We start from the raw sequence: 19,199 nt of genomic DNA, 5'->3' as shown, positions 1-19,199 counted from the left end.
GCTGAAGATTGAACCCAGCACCACGCGCATGCCAGGCAAGCACGCTACTGCTTGAGCCACATCCCCAGCCCTATTCTTTTTTTTTTAACTTTTATTTTTTAGTTGTGGATGGACACAATACCTTTATTTTATTTTTACATGGTGCTGAGGATCAAACCCAGTGCCTCATGTATGCTAGGCAAGCACTCTACCTCTGAGCCACGACCCCAGCCCTTGATCATATTCTTAAAGGAAGGCTTTTCACGATATGCCCTTTCAAATTCAAATTTCTTATAATGTGTTACCTAGTAAAAAATGCAAATCTGAAAGCTTCTGCATTCCATGTTATGAGATGGTGACTGAGATATGGTACAGAAAACATGGTACTCTAAAAATGCAGACTACACATAAGAGCCTCAAGATTGAGCATCTTAAATTGGAAGCATATAAGCCTCATACTATCCAGCACATGCCACATGCACTACTATATACATAATTGTTAAAGCCCAGATGTGAAATTAAAGTGTCTAAGTTTGCATCCCAGTTTAACCATGTAATAATTGTGTAAAGTTAAGTGGTCTCCCTCCCTCTCCATTTTATTTTATTTTATTTGTGCTGTCAAAGAAACCCAGGGCCCTTGTGCTTACTATACCATTCTACCAATAAGCCACATCTCCAGCCCTCAAGCAAGTCTTAAGCTTCACTTTCCTCATTTATTCAGTTATTCGACAATTTGAGTGTCTCTTTTATACTTACTGTGATGTTTCAAATACGGTTCTGGCCACTGGGGATATATCGGTAAAGAAAAGAAACAAAAATCCCTACCTTCATGGAGTTCACATTCTATTGCAGGGAGACAGTGAACAAATTAAATAAGTAAGAAAAAATATATAGTATGTCCAGTTGTGATAATAGTTGAGAAGACCAAAGCAGGGAATAATAAATAATCCTATTTAGTTTACTGCTCCCCACAACAAAGCAGGCTGTTGTGGGGAGCAGTAAACTAAATAGGGTTTCAGAGTAGGTCTTTCTGGGAAAGCAATGTTGAGACCTAAGAGAGAAGCAGATCCAAATCCTGTGCAGATGTGGTGGAGAGAGCATTCTAGGTGGAGGAAAGAATGAAGGTGAAGACTCTGGGGCAGGAGGAGGCTTGGCTTTCCTGAGGAAAAGCCGGGAGGCTAGAGTTGCTAGAGCCAGTAAAGGGAGGCTAAGAGAAGATGTGGTCAGAGAGGAAACTGGCCCCTGCTGAGAGGCTTTGTAGCCACTGAAAGGGCTTTGATTTCCACTGAGTCAGATGGGAAGTCCTGGAAGATTGCAAACTTGCATTTTAACAAAAGTTCTGGCTACCATGATGGGAACAGACTTGAAGGGAACACGGGCAGAAGGAAGTTTTCATCCAGGTGAGAGAGGAGGAGGTCTGAACCAGGGAAGTAGCTGTGGAGGACTTGCTGACCAGACTGGGGATGTATTATGAGCTGAGTCAAAGATGACTCCAGGCGTTTTGGCATAGGCATCTGTAAGGTTGGAGTTGCCATTATTTGGGATGAGGTTTGTTTGGGGCAAGGGGGTGAGATGGGAATATTAGGAGCCAAGTTTAAGATATTTTAAACTTGAGATGGTGCATACCTGTAGTCCCAATTACTCAGAAGCTAAAGAAGGGAGGATTGGGCTGGGATTGTAGCTCAGTGGTGGAGTGTTTGCCTAGCACCTGTGAGTCTCTGGGTTCAATTGTCAGCATTACATAAAAATTAATAAATAAAATAAAGCTATGGTGTCCATTACAACAAAAAAAAAATATTTTTTTTTGAAAAGAAGGGAGTATTGCTTGAGGCCACAGGGTTGAGACCACACTGCAACATGAAAAACACCTCACAAAACAAACTTGAGGTGCCTATTAAACATCTAAACAGAGACATTGAGTGGACAGTTGGATGTTGGGCTATAACAATGTTCATTTGTAAACTTGGAATAATATAATCATATCTACATAATAATTATTATTTGGAGAGTAAACAAGATGATACATATAAGATGCCTACCTCACATTTTACCTATAATTTTTATTAAAATTTCAATCTTCTCATTACTATAAAGTCAGGAGTGCGGTTGCCTTTGGGATCAATAAATGTCTCTGGTATCAGTTCCCAGGAATGATTTGCAAAAGAAAACAAGGCCTCAAGTCATGCCAGTGTGTTTGGAAAAGGTTTCCAGCAAACAGAGTTTAAAAGTCTGAAGGCTTTATCCTGCATTCCACAGTCTTGGTTGGGAGATTATGTCGAGTTTCTTACATAATCAGTATGTTACTTCACTGACCCAGAATTTATTACAAGTTTTGGAGAGGATCTAACATGGAAAATGAGGCAGTTTATCAGGGGAAACTGAATTCCAGCAAGGCCTCTATGGGGAAGAGTTCCCAGCCCATCCTGTGGCCTTGGTGACAATGAAGGTTTAAATGAAATAAAGCATGAGAACTGGCTGCCCTGTCTAGACTTCAATAGCTATAGATATTATCACAGGTCACAAGTTTATCTGGTTCCTTTTAAAAATGATTCACAAAAGCCATGACCTGTGTCTACCTGAAATAGCAAGCTTCTCAGAGGAACTCTCCTTGAAGAAGCACACCTTTCCAATCTTCTATTAATTTATTCAGAGATCTTTAGCTGTTATATGCTGGGAAAGTAGAAACAAAAGCTGGTGTGGTTTTATTACACACTTCTAAATCTTTGAAGCCATGAGAATCTAACATCAGAACTTTAACAATGGGATTTCTCATTATTTTTACATCTCTTTGAATTTTGACTATAAAATCTCCTGTTTGATGAATTTAGCAAGAGCAGCACAACACAGACACAAGTAGACATAGTAGCACTGGGACAGAGAGAAAACACACAGTAACACAGAGAAGGGCTCCTCCCCTGAATCCTTGTTATCTTCCATCTTTAAAAAAAACCCTCATGAACTGATTACTGTTAATGAGGAGGTCATTGCTCAATTAAACTTCATGAAGCACACATTTCATTCCTTCTCCCTGACTCTTTTGTAAGTTTCTAATAATTTCTACATTCATTGTTCCTATGCTTCAAGTGGCTGCTCCAATGTGAAAAAAATAACCCTTCCTCCCAGGAGTCAAGAGAGCAGGACACCTCAAGGACTAACCCCTAGAGGTCCCCCAGCCCAGGAGCATGTGTGAGGGGTTGAGGGCCCCCTCATATATATGCTTGCCTATAAACACCCCAATCCTGCCTTTTCCTGGTTAGGTACCCCAGAAACCTAGGAGGAGTAGAACTAAAAGATCCAAGAACTGATAACTCTGAGCTGGTAAAGTTTGTAACAAGAACTTAATGAATTTGTACCCTATACCTCTTTTATTAACTTTAAATGCATTTTAGTTTTATATGTTTCCAGCCAAGCTGAAAGGGAAAAGGAAAGAGCTTGATTCAAACACAAGCATAGTAGTGAGAGTGGGAAAGGCTAGAAAGAGGGGTTTATACCTCAACAACTCTTTGGCTTTAAAATTTAGAACTCAGGCCCACCAGAAAAATGTAGGTTTTGGTTGTTGTTGTTGTTCATGGGCACATAAAATTTATCATCTGAACCAGAATATTTCAGAGGGTGAAACAAGGGAATATAAATGCCACCAGAGGAAGAAGCATAAACTGGGCCATGGAGTCAAATCTGACATCACCTTTATCACCAAAGAAATCCTTAGACTACCCAAATTTCCTCATCACTGAAGAGACCTGACTCAAAGGAAAGTTCCAGGGCTACCCATAGCATAAATGCCCTTTTCTGCTGGGATAAATAGGTCCTGGTGTTTGTGAATGTAAGAGCACGGTTCCTTCTTTCCCTCCCCCTTATCTCATCTAACAATCTCTCTAGCCATGTTAATTGCAAAGTCCTTTTGCAGATTCTGTCTACACAGCCTTGCTGCAGCCTTAGCCCCTACACCCTTGCTCCAGAAAGTTCATTCTGAGGTCTGAAGTTTATGTGACCTGTCTCCTGAATTCAGTTAGTGGGCAGTGAAATGAATATTTAAAATTTCACTGAGAGTGACAACAGAATTTAGAATTAGATTTATCTGCCTCTACAAGCCAAAACAGAGGTCCTAAGGAAATTTCCAGAGTCCTAACAGGTAGACAGCCCTCCTCATACTAGTCTGGGGCTCCTCTAGGACACAGAATAGGCATTGCCTAATTCTATGTTTACAGTGGCCAGTGCTCAGCACAGGACTGGTATAGAGTTCACAATGTATGCTGTAGAATAATCAGGCAGCTTCCTCACCTTCCTCAGCTCTGGGTTCCTGAGTACCTATGATTTTCCTCCTCGATTTCAGTTCAGTAAAGGCAATCCTGCCCAAGATCCTCAATTAGCTGTTGGACTAGGCTTCTGCCGCCCAGCCCTCACGGACTGTCCAGTGTTCAGTGTTTCCCAGTACTACGCTGAGCCAAAAACAACCTCCCACAGACTGCAGGTCCGAGGTTTGGGCACAGGCTGAGCCTGCTGGGTTCCATTTAGTTGAGGAACATTCAACAAAGTCCATTACCTCCCCAGCCTCAGGGAGACACAGAATGAATAAGAGTCATATATAACCTTGAAAATTTATGGCATGCTGATTAATACCAACAACTCTGCAGCTAAACTGCCTGGATCTGTATCACAGTTCTACAACGTATGACCTGATTCTCCTTGGGTGAAGATTTAACCTTTCTAAACCATATTTTCCACTGTAAACTGATACAGTTTGCTTCAGATGGTTGATGTGAAAATATTCAATAATTTGGGACCATACTTGGCACAAAGTAAATGCCCAGTAATGCTTCAGCTTCTCTTCCCGGAAACCTCAAGCTTAGCCCATTTCCTTTAATTTTCTCTGGTTCTAGCTGGTTCCCTCATCTCTTGGGAGGGTCTTGTTTCTGCTCCTGGCCCCCTTGGTGCTAGTCCTCCAAGAAGGACATATCCCTACACTTACATTTGACTGGTGGCTTGTCCCCTATGATTCAAATCCAAAATCTTCTAGAGTTACAGCTAGTGTCTACTTTCTCTGAATTCAAGTAAATCGTTTTGTAACTATTTTTCTAAAGAGAAAAAACTTGGTCAGCCCAGATGAAGGGCCAGATTTGAAAGGAGTTGCCATGATCCAGGAGCCTGTGTTTCAGAGCAAACTTTGTACCTATATATTTCCAATTCTTTCAAAAACCAAGTTGGGAATCATTTTCACCCGCCTCTCGGGAATTCTTAATGAAGAGAAAGAATTTTCCCAGAATTTTTAACAATCATAATATTATTTTCTTCTCTACTGACTCTAAGTTCTCTACCAGGTGCTAAGATTTTTTAAATAGTATTTATTGGTTGTGACATAATTATTCAATTAGGCAGATATACATTTCCTAGTGCTTCTCAAGGAATCTTTAACGTGATTTTCAAAGCCACTACCAACCAGCTAAGATGGGTAAACTTCAAAATAAACTGAACCTTTTTTAACTTGAGCTATGGCAATTTTAAATTCCAAATAATCTCAATTTATGAAGTAACCATTCAATGACATTGTGTTGCTGTCATACCTAACCCAGTCAAACTCAGGTGGTACTTTTTGCATCATCTCTAGTACTTAAATGGATACATTCAGTGCAAATTGAAGGATGTAGACTCTCAGCTAATAAGCATAAAGAGTTTCCTCAGATGTGGTCATTTTATTAAGTGAAAATTAGCACTGCTCCACCACCCGCCTCCACTGACTCCAATCCTTAGAAATGCTTCCTTCTGAGAAATCTGAGTTAGATCCTTAAGATACTATGGTGAGTTATTGTCCCCCAGAGCTCTCTACTTCCAGGGTGACTTAAACAAATCTGTTCCAGCTTAGTTCCATTTTGCCAAAAAACCTCTGCTGATCTGGAGCTAATGGCTCAGTTGCCACATGCTCCTAATACACACCTGCTTTCTTCCACTGGTGTCCACAATCTTCGCAGTGATCACAGAGCATCCATCCTGGAAGGAACTCGAGAGACCAGCCAATCCAAACCCTCATTTTACCAGCATCAATTCTGGAACCTATGAAGAGGTAGACACTTGGTCAAGGTCACAAAGCTCATTCATTTAGGAGCTGAGAATATAATTGCCAAACTGAAGTTTCATCACTCTGTGGTATCATTCTTCTTCCAACCAGTTCTTTGCTCTCTGCCCTAGTTGGCTTTTGTACACTTGACATACAGTCCACACCCTTCTGGGATGTGTCAGCAGCCTGCAGGGTTCACCTGGAGTGAACTAACTCAGCTCTGCTGGCCTGGGGCCCTTTTCCTATAGAGGAATGAGTGACATGTGGTTCTCTCAGAAACATGAACAGCATATAGGGATGCATTTAATGTTCAAGTATATCCGTCACTGCATGTCTGCCAAGTCACTCATGCCAACAAGCAAGCAGAGCCTACAAGTTGTTTATAACCTCTGAAATTTTTAAGTTATTTTTCCCATACTTTCAGGTTTATTTTATTCTACAACAAAAGCTTTGGTACTGACCCCCCAAATCAACTTATTTAACTATAAACTGAGCAGTTCCTATGCCAGCTTCAAGGATTATAACATGAGAAGACATGATTCTCTCCTTTTTCAGTGGAGGAAACAGACACATAGACAATGACAAGATACTAAGGTGAGTGCTTTGACACTTGGACATGAGTAGGCACAGGTCTCATAGACATACATCTAAGCCAGCACAGGAGAGCTAGTGGAGACATTTTTTAAAAGACCTTTTTCATTTAGAATGATATAAGATTTACAGCAAAATGCACAGAGAATGCCAAGAATCCCATGTACCCCATGCCCCAGATTTCCCTAGTATGAACATCTTATATTACACAGGTACAACTATTACAAGTAAGGAGCCAGCACTGACCCATTGCTGTTATTAAACTAGGTGAGAGGTTTTGACATCTAAGATTATTTCTGGATGACATTAGGATTTAGACAGATGAAGAGATAGGAAAAGAAATTCTAATCACAAAGTATATGCAAAGATCCAAAACAAAGAATCTGGTGAGTTCGGGGAACAACCAGTAGTTCAGTACGTGAGGATAGGGGTGGGAGATTGATCAGGAAAAGAGGATAGAGGAAGAGAGAAGAAGAGGTATCAGGTTGAGGAAGGGGGTAGAAAGGGATGATGTCACTGAGGGAGATGGAGATCAGATCAATAGAAAACTTTCTAAACTGGACCAAAGCATTTATACATTTTTCTGAGGGCAAGGGAAAATAATTATTCTATACAGGATGCTGACATACAAAGATTATATTTAGAAATAACACTAAAACTGCAAGGTGGAAAGTATACCAGCAGGGATAAGATAGAAGAGGAAAGACAATTGGAGGATGGCCAGAGCAAAAGTAATGGAAGAGGGGACAGAAAGAATATGACATAAAAAGACAGAATTGGCAAAACTTAGAGGTTACTTAGATATGGGTCTTCAAGTTGACTTCCAGATTTCTGGTTTAGCAACTGGAGGGAATAGATAGTGGTGCCAGTTATTAGGCTACAGGGCACAGGAGTGAAGGTTGATTAGGAGGGTGCTATGGTTGGATTCCTAATGCAGCAGTGTTGATTCGTGCCTAAGGGGAGGTGTTCAGGTCATGATGCCTCTGACCTCATGAACGGAGTCATGCCATTATAAGAAGAGTTTTCAGGAGTGGGATTTTTCTCTCTTGCCTCCCAAGTTCCATGGAGATTCAGCAAGAAGGTCCTGACCAGACCATATGCTGGTGCCTTGATCTTGGACTTTCCAAAACTGTGAGAAAATAAACTTCTGTTCTTTACCCAGTCTCAGGTATTCTGTTTAAGCAGCCCAAAATGGATTAAGACAAAGGGAAGATGATTGTTTCCACTTTGTACAGGTGACACATGAGGTACTGATGGGACAGCAGAGGAGACAGTGAAATCAAGAGGTTGATTGAACATACAGGTCTGCGTTTCTGGGGGGAAATGAGGTAGAGACATGTTGTGGTAAAACATCATTCTCAAGATTGTAATTGAAGCTAGACGAGATTGTTCATGAGCGTAGAAGAGAAACAAGAAAGAACCTAAAAGAATTCTGCCATGTAAGAGATGACCCAAGGAAGAGATACAGAAGGAGGCTGTCAAGCATCTGGAAGAGTAGAAAGAAAACCAGAGAATGTGGTATCCTGATGCTAAGAGGGAAGAACTTTCCTGAAAGGGTCATTCATGTAGCCAACAGCACAGAAATTGAGACTCACAAGAATCCTTGCATTTGGCAATAAGGTCCTTCCTCAAAGAGGCAGTTTCAGAGAATGTATGCAGCCAGAAGCTTAATCTGTCCTTGGGCTTTAGAATGAATAGGAAGTGAGGACAAGAGGATTATGAGTGCTTGTCATTCTTTTAAAAAGATTTACTCTGAATAAGAGCACAGAGATAACTTAAATGGGACTGACAAATGATAATAGATACTGTTGTAGTAAAAAAAAAAATGTTTTACTTGTTCCATTTAGAGTATAACTAAGCCATAATTTTTTTAATGAAAATTTGTTTACTATTAGTACTAGCTATCATCTATAAAATGCCCACCAAAAGTCAAGCACTTTAAATAAATTATTTAATTTAGCACTCTAAATAACATTTTGAAGTCCATACTATGTTCCTCTTCTACTCATGAAGAAACAAAAACCCAGAAAGGTTAGACATCTGGCACAAGGTCTCAAAACAACTTCATAAAGGAGCTGGAATTGAAACCCAACCTTCATTCCAAAGCCCATGTTTTTCTACTGCAGCTACAAAGCCTCTCCTAATACTTCTTGCAGCTGGTCTTCATTTCACAGTGAGAAAGTCAAGAACTCCAATGGGCAGTCAGGGAATTCCACCCACCACTGGGAGAGATCTGAGGGAAGAGATGAATACCCAGGCACACTCTTCTTGTTCCAGAACAATCTCTGAGTAAGGAATAGAGTCTTTGGCTTTGAGTTCTAGAGGTCCTTGCTCAGGAATAAAAAAGTCCCCTTTAGAATGTGTATGTGTACCTGTGCATATAGTGTGGGGGACATAGAGCCAGATAGCTCAGAATAAACCATGCCATCATGGTTTACTAGAAAAGTTAAGGTTCTGAGTAAGAGAAAATTACAAAATTTTATGAAAATCTGAAAAAAAAAATTTTAATCTGGAGAAAAGCATCAGGGAAGACTTAAGGTTGCTGCTACAGAATCATGAGGGGAAAATGGAAACCTGCATTTCATACTCTCAAGGACATAACTGGGACTAGCAGGCACATGGTATGAAGAGGCTGGTGTGGCACTAACTAGAGTTCCCAGGAGAGTGATGAGCTCCCTGGAAGTGAAGATGCTCAAGCAGCAGCAGGGATTCTGGAGTTGGAGGCGAAGCATGGAAGAAGACCCTGAGATTTGGGGAGACCCTCTGAAGAAAATGGTTAAGGTAAGGTTTCATATTTTAAGGCCTTTATTCTCCCCTAATGAATTCTAAATCTTATGTAATGGAAATATGCGCATGTTCCTTGATTCACAATCTGTATAGCAATTAAGCTTCGATATGCAAGAAAAAAATTATCCCTACCTTTAGGAAACTGTGTTTCTTGTAAGACAATGAGTGGGTATCTACTCTAATCAGGCAGGTCTGTCATCCTGAGAACGTCAGGGAAGGGGATGGAGAAGGAATGCTGGTAGAAAGTCTAAAAGGATTATCACCAATATCAAAAGTGGTTTTGGAACTAAGGGGATTGTTTTCTTTTTTCCTTAATTCTGTATTTCTAAATATTATTATAATAAGCATTTACTTTTGTGGGAAAAGCAAATTACTAAAAATATGATATGGATTTTACATAATTATATTGCTAATAGTAAGGAAAATAAATGTTAAAGATCATTCTTTAACTTTGAGATGACATTCTACAATTATTTAAAGAACTTTTATTTAGTCAAACAAAAACAAGTTATACCAAAATAGTCAGAAATAAAATAGCTATATAAAAATATTATAGAGGGCTGGGATTGTGGCTCAGCGGTAGAGCGCTCGCCTAGCGCACGCGGGACCCGGGTTTGATTCTCAGCACCACATAAAAATAAAGGCATTGTGTGTGTCCATCTACAAAAAAGATTCTCATTCTCTCTCTCTCTCTCTCAAATTAATTAATTAATTAATTAAAATATTATAGAGAATTTTGGGTTAATTTCTTTTGGGGATGATTTCCTTTCAACCTAATATATACACAGCTACTCATTTTAAAATTCTAAATAGTGTAAATGAAATTCATTCCTTCTTATACTCAGGGCACTTAGTGAGTTTTTATCATGTATAAATACCTATCCTCGGTTTGTTGGAGGATTCAATAATAAACAATAATATGTTCCTTGTACTTGAGTTCACTTGGAAGGAAAGCACATGCTCAAAGGTCATCTAGACAACAAAGTTCTAAAAATTAGAACAGAGAAAAGGATATTATAGGAAGCAAATGCCAGGGAGGTGAAGGTTATGAAAGTTCTACTCATTCTTTAAGGTTCAAAAGTCTCCCTTCCTGAAGAAGCTTCTTGCTGAGGTCCTATCTGCTAGGTGAGGACTCTGGTTATCATCTACCACAGAACAGCTCTTATTGAGAATCTGAGGGTACTTTCCTTGTCCTGGATTTTGTGTCATTCACTTTGGGTCCTGAGTGGATCTCAAAGCCATGTTTATTTGAGGAATTCCAGGCCATGTTCCTCTGCAGGAATGAGGAAGGAGAGGTGTGGAGCTGGATAATAACACAGTCCAGACTAACGAGTGGTGGTGGGTGTGGAAGTGTGGGAAGAAGGGCTTCCCTGAGCCTGTGGGTGAACAGCAGCCATCGTTTGTCCTGGCTCTCCCAATCTGGGATCAAACAGCACCTCATTCTTCCCATCTTCACTTTTGCAGGAAGAATTTTCAGTGAGAATGTTCACAAAGTATCAGAAATAGCAAGGTATGATGGTGAAAAGCATCAAAGAGGGAGCTCAGAGACCTACCCTAGTTCCAAGTAGCTCTGTTTTTAACTAGCTTCCTTCCTTCTGGCCTCAGTTTCAGAGAGTCAAACTATTCAATACCCAAAGTCTATATCTCCCTATAAATCAGAAAACACAAGGTTCCTGTGATTTTATATTGGATTTATTCCTCAGTCATGAGTCATAAATCAATGTCTGACCTTGCAAATACAAATTCTTCCCCAGTGTAGGAAATTAAAGCACTTAATTCTCTTATGGGGAGGTTGTACACTCTGAATGCTTGCAGGCAGTACTGTCTGAGAAGTTGAGGCAAAGGAAATGGCTCCAAAATCCCTCCTGGGATCTAAATGGAAAACAAAAGAGGCTATGACATCAGCTGCCATTTCCTCTGTGATCAGACCAAATAATATAAATACCAATATTAAATTATGTGTGCATATTTTATTTTTGCCTTTCATGGCAAATCCAAGTACATCGGTTGTTCTTAGCCTTTAGTTCAAGGTTATGTACACAGAAAAGGAAAAATGAGCAAAAGTGAAGCATCTTAGAGCTTCAGGTGACTTTAAAGCTTAGGCCCAAACTTTTCATCATCCCAATGATGAAAAAAAAGGGTGTAATATGTGAAACAGCTCAACACAATGTTGACTGCCTGAAGCAAGTTTTCTCAACTTGCCTCACCTAAACCGTCTGTAACTGGTCAATACCACCACCTATATGCCAAATACGTGAATAAGCACATTTTTTAAAGGCAACAAAAGGATCCTAACCTCTTTTAATGAATTTCCTTTATTACAACTAGAGAAGGGCATGCAAAGGGGGAAGGCCAAGTTTACCAGAATGAACATATCCGAGACAGAAAGTTCACCTTCCTAGACTGTATTCAGAACCAGTCTCTCACTCTAAGATACAGCTGCTCTACATTTCTATCCACTACCCTCCTCTGTCTCAAAAGGCAGGCAAGCACCAGACCTTTCTAAGACATTGTTGTGAGAAGAATAACTCTGCCTTTTAACAGGCTAGCGGTTTGCTACATTATCTACCAAGTAACTGGTACCTATTTAACCTAGCATTAGTTGAATAAAATTCAAAGTTTAAAAACCTGTTCTTTGAACAAGAAATCTGATTGTGGGTAGTTTCTCCCTTCTTTGGCTCCCTAAAAATCCAGGCAAGTTACTCAAAAGCATCTCAGTAAAGAAAATAATATGGCAGTTCCATAGATGAATTGTTTATTTAAATTAGACCAGCATTAGGGTCTAAGTTAGAATCATACAATAAGAACATCAGAATAAGAACTTCTTCCTTCCCAATCTGTTTTGCCTCACCATTCGGATGGATCAGATGTGCCTTATTCTTCCTACAATGGCAAATGTACATACTGGCTATTTTGCTCTCTGACCACATTGATGTCATGATTGGAATTCAAAATGCATAGACTGTTAGAACTGGAAGGAACTGTCAGGAACATTTAATCCTATGTCTTCCCTTTACAACTAAAGAAGTAAAGTTGCAGTGAAACAGAGACTTGTTCCTTTTCACATGGACAGTGAATGGTAGTGTCAGATCTAAGGACCATGTCTAAGGTTTTCCTGATCAGATTATTTCTGTGGCCCCTGCTGCTTCCCAGAATCATCAAAGATTTTCCAAACATTCACAAATGGCTGACTGGAGGCTATTTCTTGGGTGTCAGCCTCTCCCATTCCAGAGCTGCCTGTGCTATTCCACTGCATGAATTATAGATGCAAAAGCTTACTTAAGTTTGGATAAGCAGATGAGTTCTTTTTCTCACCCAGTGTTTTTCATTCTGTCAATCATGAAGGTGGGTGGCAAAGCTTACAGTTATTAGTTGCCACAGTTAATTGATAAATTATATTGTTTTTAACTTATCAAAAATTCATTGTTGGGACTAGGGTTGTGGCTCAGTGGTAAAGTGCTCACCTAGCATGAGTGAAGCACTGGGTTCGATCCCCAGCACTATATAAAAATAAAATAAAGGTATTGTATCACCTACAACTAAATATATATATATATATATATATATATATATTTTTTTTTTTTTTCACTGTTGCAATGCAATGTGCTGTCAATAAGAAACTATAAATCAATTTTGTGAGTAAATTTGCAGTCATCTGGTTCATGTCTGAAAATTATATACAGTTAGCTGGTATTTATAACTTGAGGTAACAGCCTATTAACAATGTGTTGATGATTTTGTGACAGAAAGTCTGATTGACTTGAACTCCTATTTTCTGACTCCAGGAATGTCTACACTTGCAGGTACTAACTGTTAAAACTACCAGTATATCAGTAGTGTGCAGAGGAAAGAGAATTCAACTTGACAATGTAATTATCTGCAGTAGAACCTTGCCCCTTCACTTCAGCAATATTATCTACAGCTTAGCCCAGGGACCCTGCCTGGATCCCAATTGGCTGGATTCAGCCTCCAGATGATTAAGAAATAGATAAAATGTGGAAAAATGAATAGTGAACTTTATGCAATTTGATTGAACTGACCAGTTTTTCTATCTTTTATCTATTTTTTATGTGGGCAGGCAACCAAATCCAGCCAGCTGGGATCCAGATAGGGTCCCTGGTTTAGGCCATAGGTAACAAAAGGGCCACCACATGCTGGGTCTATAATGCCACCTGGGACTTTCCTTCTTTTCCTTCAAACAAGTGCCAACTGCCCTTTGCCACTTTAATAAAATGGAAAAATAAATTTTTAGTAATCTATGGGCCCAAAGTTTGACTGTCCCCTAGACTCACTGGCAGTGCATGTTGAACCTTATCCTTTCTTACCTGTCTTCTGGAGTTTTCTAGCCCACTCAGGATTTCTATGAAAGAATTGAGAGTTCTGTTTGTTCTGGAGCTTTTTATACAATTTGGTATTTTTCTGAAATCAATTTGGAGTTCTTTCTCGAACTATTTGTTTGATAGGGATTGTCAAGTGCCAATTTGTTTGGAATAAACACTAAGAGGAGTAGAGACCTATGGTGATTTGTTTGGGAGGGCTCTGTTTTAAAATTGAACTACTTCTTATGCATTGGAGCGCTGAATTCAGCCAGCTGGGATCCAGGCAGGGTCCCTGGGTTAAGGTGTCAATAACAGTAATATAATGACTTAGTGCATTTGGTTTCTGAGCTGCCTTCTCCCAATATGTAAATGTTGATCAGTTTTGAACTTGGTTTACACAGGCTGTTTATTACTAGGCCTGTATAATAATTTGTAACTACAGAAATGAGAATACAGCAATAATATGGAAAATATTAAAAACCCTGTCTCTGGCAAGTTTCACCAGCTTTGCCTTTTTGTTTTAAATCACAGAAAACTTCAAACACTCAAGTTTGAAAGACTAGAATAATTAACCAAAATAATATACCAATCACCAGCTTAAGCAGTTTTCAATACTTGCTAATATTTCATCTCTCTTCCCCAACACTTTTTTCCTTACCTGAGGTATTTCAAAGCACGTTTGTGTTGGGAAGTAAAGATTGTAATACGTAATTCAGGGAGAAGCGAATTGAGTATTCAATAAATGTCAGCTATTATTTATGGTAGAACCTATGCGCATAGCCCCTTACCGGGAGGCTTTGAAACCTCTTTGCAGGGTGGCACTTTTTGGCTAAAGGCAGAGAATATTCAAGAAACAGCTTTCAGGAGCCCGAGGCTTGGTAGCTAAGATTGCTGCTGCCCTCTTCAGGCCGCCCTTCTTCAGAGCCACAGGATTAGGATGAGGATTGTTCCTCGCAGGCTCCCGTCGCCTCGCGCGAAAACGAGGGGCGGGAACAGGAAGTAGGGTTAGGCCGAGTTCCGGGTGCAAGGCGGCTGCTGAGGACCGGAGAACTGAACGCTGCGGCTGGAAGCTGGTGAGGCAGTGCGGCGATGTTCCGGATCGAGGGCCTTGCGCCGAAGCTGGACCCGGAGGAGATGAAGCGGAAGATGCGTGAGGACGTGATCTCCTCCATAAGGAACTTCCTTATCTACGTGGCCCTGTTGAGAGTCAGTAAGTGTCCTCCCGGGCTGTGACCATAAGACCACCTTGCCGACACCGCCCAGCCACCTCTAGTTCCCCAGGCCGTTGTGAGGCCTTGGGGAGCTAAGCCGAGCTGAGCCGTCACGGGAGCAAGAGGTGTGCGCGTCGAGGGCGACGACAGTCTAGAGTCTGCGGGTCTGACTGGGGACACCGAAGCGCACGTGGTGGTGCCCCTGCGCACGAGGTTAGCTCATCCTAGCTCGCCCAACCTCAACAGTGAGTGCAAAGAGCTTCAAAGCTTATCCTAGAGCAGTTCTCTCATTTTGGAGACCAAGAAACAGTGCCAAAGGTAGGGAAATGGCTGGCCAAGGTCATCCAGCGATTCGGTGAATGGGCTTGACCTAGAATCCGAAGCTCTTAACTCCGTGCCAGGTTTTCCTCCTGTAGTGCCGACCATTGAAATGCAAAAGGTTTTGCTTCCTTGCTGTTTATTTGTACAGAAGGTGAAGTAAATAATTGCTTCTGGGGGAAGGAATGAGAGGAAAACGAGTTTATAGGATTGGTGGAAATAGAAAAATATTTGATCTTTACAGTTGGCAGAAAGTTACATCCATTATTCGGTCTTGACAGTGACTCTTTGAGGAGGGTAGGGCCTAAGATTCTTTGTATCCTTTTTGCAAGTGACTGCTCGATTTTAAAATGGAACATGAAGCATAGGGTTATAGTACACTGAATATAAGAACTGGAAGCAGCTTTATAGAGCAGTTCTCTAATTTTATTGTTGTTTCAGAAATGACTTGCCGCTGTCACTTCATTCTTAGTACAGTATCCTTTTCATTGTTATAAAATTTGTATAATGTTGTCTGGTCTGAATGGAGAGGCAGGGAAAGTCAAATCACTGAAGGCCATACCAAGGTCATGCTGTAGAAGACTTTTGATAGGCCTAGTCTGAACTCACTGAGGCTGAGGTCTCACTCAATTCAGATGTTTCTTTTACTGGGTACTCTTTCCCTGTATTGCTCTGCTTCCCCAGGAGAGGGAGCTTTGGGGAATAGAAACACGGAAATAATACTGCTCATTCAAGAACTTTCATGCATTCATATATATATATATGTATATTTTAGTTGTAGGTGGGCACAATACCTTTATTTTATTTATTAATTTTTATGTGGTGTTGCGGATCAAACCCAGTGCCTCACATGTACTAGGCAAGCACTCTACCACTGAACTACATACAACCCTAGCCCCCTTGAGAACTTTTTATAACTCCCAAATGTACTTATTTCCTCCTAAATTGTTGTTGTTGATCTAGCTGCTAGTAAAATATTTTCTTCTTAATGATTTTTGCCTTTAATTGTAATTACTTATTATCACATTTTAGGTTGAGACATAATTTTGTATATGACACAACCATATTTAAAGTGCACAATTCAGTGGTTTTCAGCATAGTCAGAAGTGTGCAGTCATCATCACAATCAATTTTAGAACGTTGTCTTTTCTTCTAAAAAAAAAAAAAAATACTCTGTCCATAATCTGTAACCCTATCCCCCTTTCTCCAGTCCTTGGTGACCACTTATTTGCAGTTTCTGTATGGATTTGCCTTTTATGGATATTTCATATAGAGGAATTATATGTGACCTTTTGTGTCTGTTATTTCACTTAGCACGTTTTCAAGGTTCATCCAACTTGCAGCTTGTGACAGAACCTTTTTTATATTTGATTAAGGTCCCATTGTATGGATATACCGCGTTTTGTTTATCCACTCATCATTTCTTATGGATTTTTCCCCCCATTAAGAATTAGTAGAGAAGGTTGGATGTACTACTGACTTTATCAACTTCCAACAGATCTCAATAGCTCAGTTTCATATTAATAAAATGTTTTAAGTGTGTATATTAAGAAAGAAGTTCATCTGTTTATTTTATTTTTATTTTTTTGTGACCACAGCACTTTTACACAGGACAATAATATCACTTCTTTAAATCTATATGATCAGGCTGGGGATGTAGCTCAAGCGGTAGCGCGCTGGCCTGGCATGCATGCGGCCCGGGTTCAATCCTCAGCACCATATACAAAACAAAGATGTTATGTCCGCTGATAACTAAAAAAATAAATAAATAAATATTAAAAATTCAATAAATAAATAAATAAATCTATATGATCACATTTAATTTTCTAGATATTTCTGTGTATGGCATTTTGTTAGACCCTTATAGTAACTGAATAAGATGCTGTGATCTGGAGGGCATAAGTGATATATAGTTCATTAAGAGAGAACAAAGTAAAAGTCTTTTTTTTTTTTTTACAAGCTCTGCCAAATTTTATTAAGAGAAATTTTGTATGTTTTACTTTTCATCAGTCTGTTCTGGCATGCTTCTAATGATATCAGAATCACTGGATCAGTGATAGACAGTGTGCATACTCTAGTATTTTCTGCACGCTGTACCCAATTACATATTATTGCCAATGTAGTGATGGACACCAGTTTATTATTGCCAATGTAGTGATAGACACCAGTTTTGGCCAACATGGCATAGAACTCTGTTTCAGATTTCTTCAAAGCTGGACAGTTGTTGGGGAGGATGACCAGTTTCACTTTGCCCTGTCTGATCATCTTCAGTGTCTGTTTGTATCCTGGCACATGCTTTCCACTTTTCATAACAAGCGGAGCCTAGAGTTGATTGACTCCAGAAACTTTTTGTCTTCTTTGCAGCTACCATTCTCCTGCCTTAAATGCAGGATGTCCCCTAGCTAAGAGCAGCCATCAAGATGGCAGGATCAAATGAGTCTTTAGAGTTCCTTCTACAGTTAAAATAAATCACTAAAGTAAAGGATTGTCATTTGAAAGACGGCTAGAGTACATCTTTATGGCCCTAAGGGGGAGAACTACCTGGATGAAAAATTTTGAATAGAATAACAATGAACTTTATAGTAATTATAGTTGAATGGCACTGAAATGAGCTGCTTTGGAAGGTGGGGAATCTCTTGCTTGTTTTTTACAAGCAGAGGCCTTACCATCATTTAGGAGTTGTTTTCAAAAACATGTTCAATTAAACCTATAAGGATCTCCACCCCCAAGTCTTTTCTGACATGTAGCCTGGGGACTGATAGACCTGGAAACTAATTTTGGGTATTTTGTTTTATTTAAGCTCCATTTATCTTAAAGAAATTGGACAGCATATGAAGATTGGACATCACAAGTTCATGCATGATATGAAGAACCTGGTTACAGTTTCTCCTCCTATCTGCAAATGAATGGGCCCAGAACGGTGTAAGAGACTCTTTGATTGAATGGACATAAAAATTCTACTTGTTAAGAACAAGTTGGGCTATGAATACTGACCTTCATAGCTAAAATATACAACAATTTGGAAAGTATGAAAAGACATCTTGTAATTATAGTGTGACCTTATGCTTGTGATACTTGGCCTCTGAATGTTGGTATGAATGTAAATAGTGTCAAACTCCCTTTCATTAATTATAAGGGGATTATGTCTGAAATGGCATGTCTTGTCAGTCATTTCTGTTTACATTTTTACTTCTGTCCAGAGTATATTTGTGAAGAGGCCCTTACAATTATGTCTTATGAAGTCAGCACCCAACCACAATGACATTTAATCACAGGACTATTAGTCTATATTTTTAATAAACATAGCAATTAAGAAAATTTGGGTTTTTATTTTTCTTATCCCACTTTCTGCTGATAAACAACAATCACTGGTGAGATTATTACAACATTGTAATAATTAAATTGTTCTTTTTGTCTTGAATTTGATAATTTGCTAATCCTGATAAAGTAATGTTAAGTTCTACTGCCAAGCAGTCTTTGTGAAAGCAATAGTACTGCTTGATGCTGAGTGCATGTAGTACCACCAAAGGAGAAAAATGCCATATTCTTAAGTCAAATAGTCCTCCAGGTTTGTTGGCATAAGGGGATAATTCTCCCCTGAGGCAACTACACTCATCCCTTTTTAGCTATTTGTGTTTCTAAATAGCATGATAGTATTGTTACTTCATTGTTTTTCTGTTATATGAATTGCTCATTGACTACTGATCAATTTTTCCCCCCCTAGGCTTCATTTTTCTATGAACTTTCCTCTAAATTAATGAAACCTTTTGCCATTTGTCTAAATTGCACACATTGTTGGTTTCATTGGGCACCCAGTTTCATCTTCCTGAATAAATTTTTCCTGGAGCCTTCTGATCTGCCCCATTCTAGACTGATAACCTTCTGTGCCTGACAAATGGCTATAACCTGGGAACTCTGTTCACTTTTTGGGGGGAGGTACCC

The 19,199-nt window shown here is 39.6% G+C and overlaps 2 protein-coding genes across 2 annotated transcripts in view; one reads left to right on the top strand and one right to left on the bottom strand.

Annotated features, from left to right (window-relative positions):
• Window positions 1-5,938, bottom strand: part of Frmpd1 (FERM and PDZ domain containing 1) — a 169,551-nt gene extending 163,613 nt beyond the window's left edge. Inside the window, exon 1 of the mRNA XM_071600458.1 lies at window positions 5,911-5,938. The gene's annotated coding sequence lies outside the window, so the exon portion shown is untranslated. The remainder of the gene's footprint in view (window positions 1-5,910) is intronic.
• An 8,788-nt stretch (window positions 5,939-14,726) lies between these two features.
• Tomm5 (translocase of outer mitochondrial membrane 5) lies at window positions 14,727-18,575 on the top strand. Its single transcript, XM_027930983.2, has 2 exons — window positions 14,727-14,938; window positions 18,058-18,575. Exons 1-2 carry the CDS (start codon window positions 14,818-14,820, stop codon window positions 18,090-18,092), a joined length of 156 nt encoding a protein of 51 aa, XP_027786784.1. The 5' UTR covers window positions 14,727-14,817; the 3' UTR covers window positions 18,093-18,575.
• Window positions 18,576-19,199: the final 624 nt, after the last annotated feature.

The sequence above is a fragment of the Marmota flaviventris genome, chromosome 13 (genome assembly GCF_047511675.1).
Source record: "Marmota flaviventris isolate mMarFla1 chromosome 13, mMarFla1.hap1, whole genome shotgun sequence".
NCBI classification, from domain to species: Eukaryota; Metazoa; Chordata; class Mammalia; order Rodentia; family Sciuridae; genus Marmota; species Marmota flaviventris.
The sequence above is the reverse complement of the archived record's forward strand: the minus strand, read 5'-3'. Positions and strand labels throughout refer to the sequence as shown.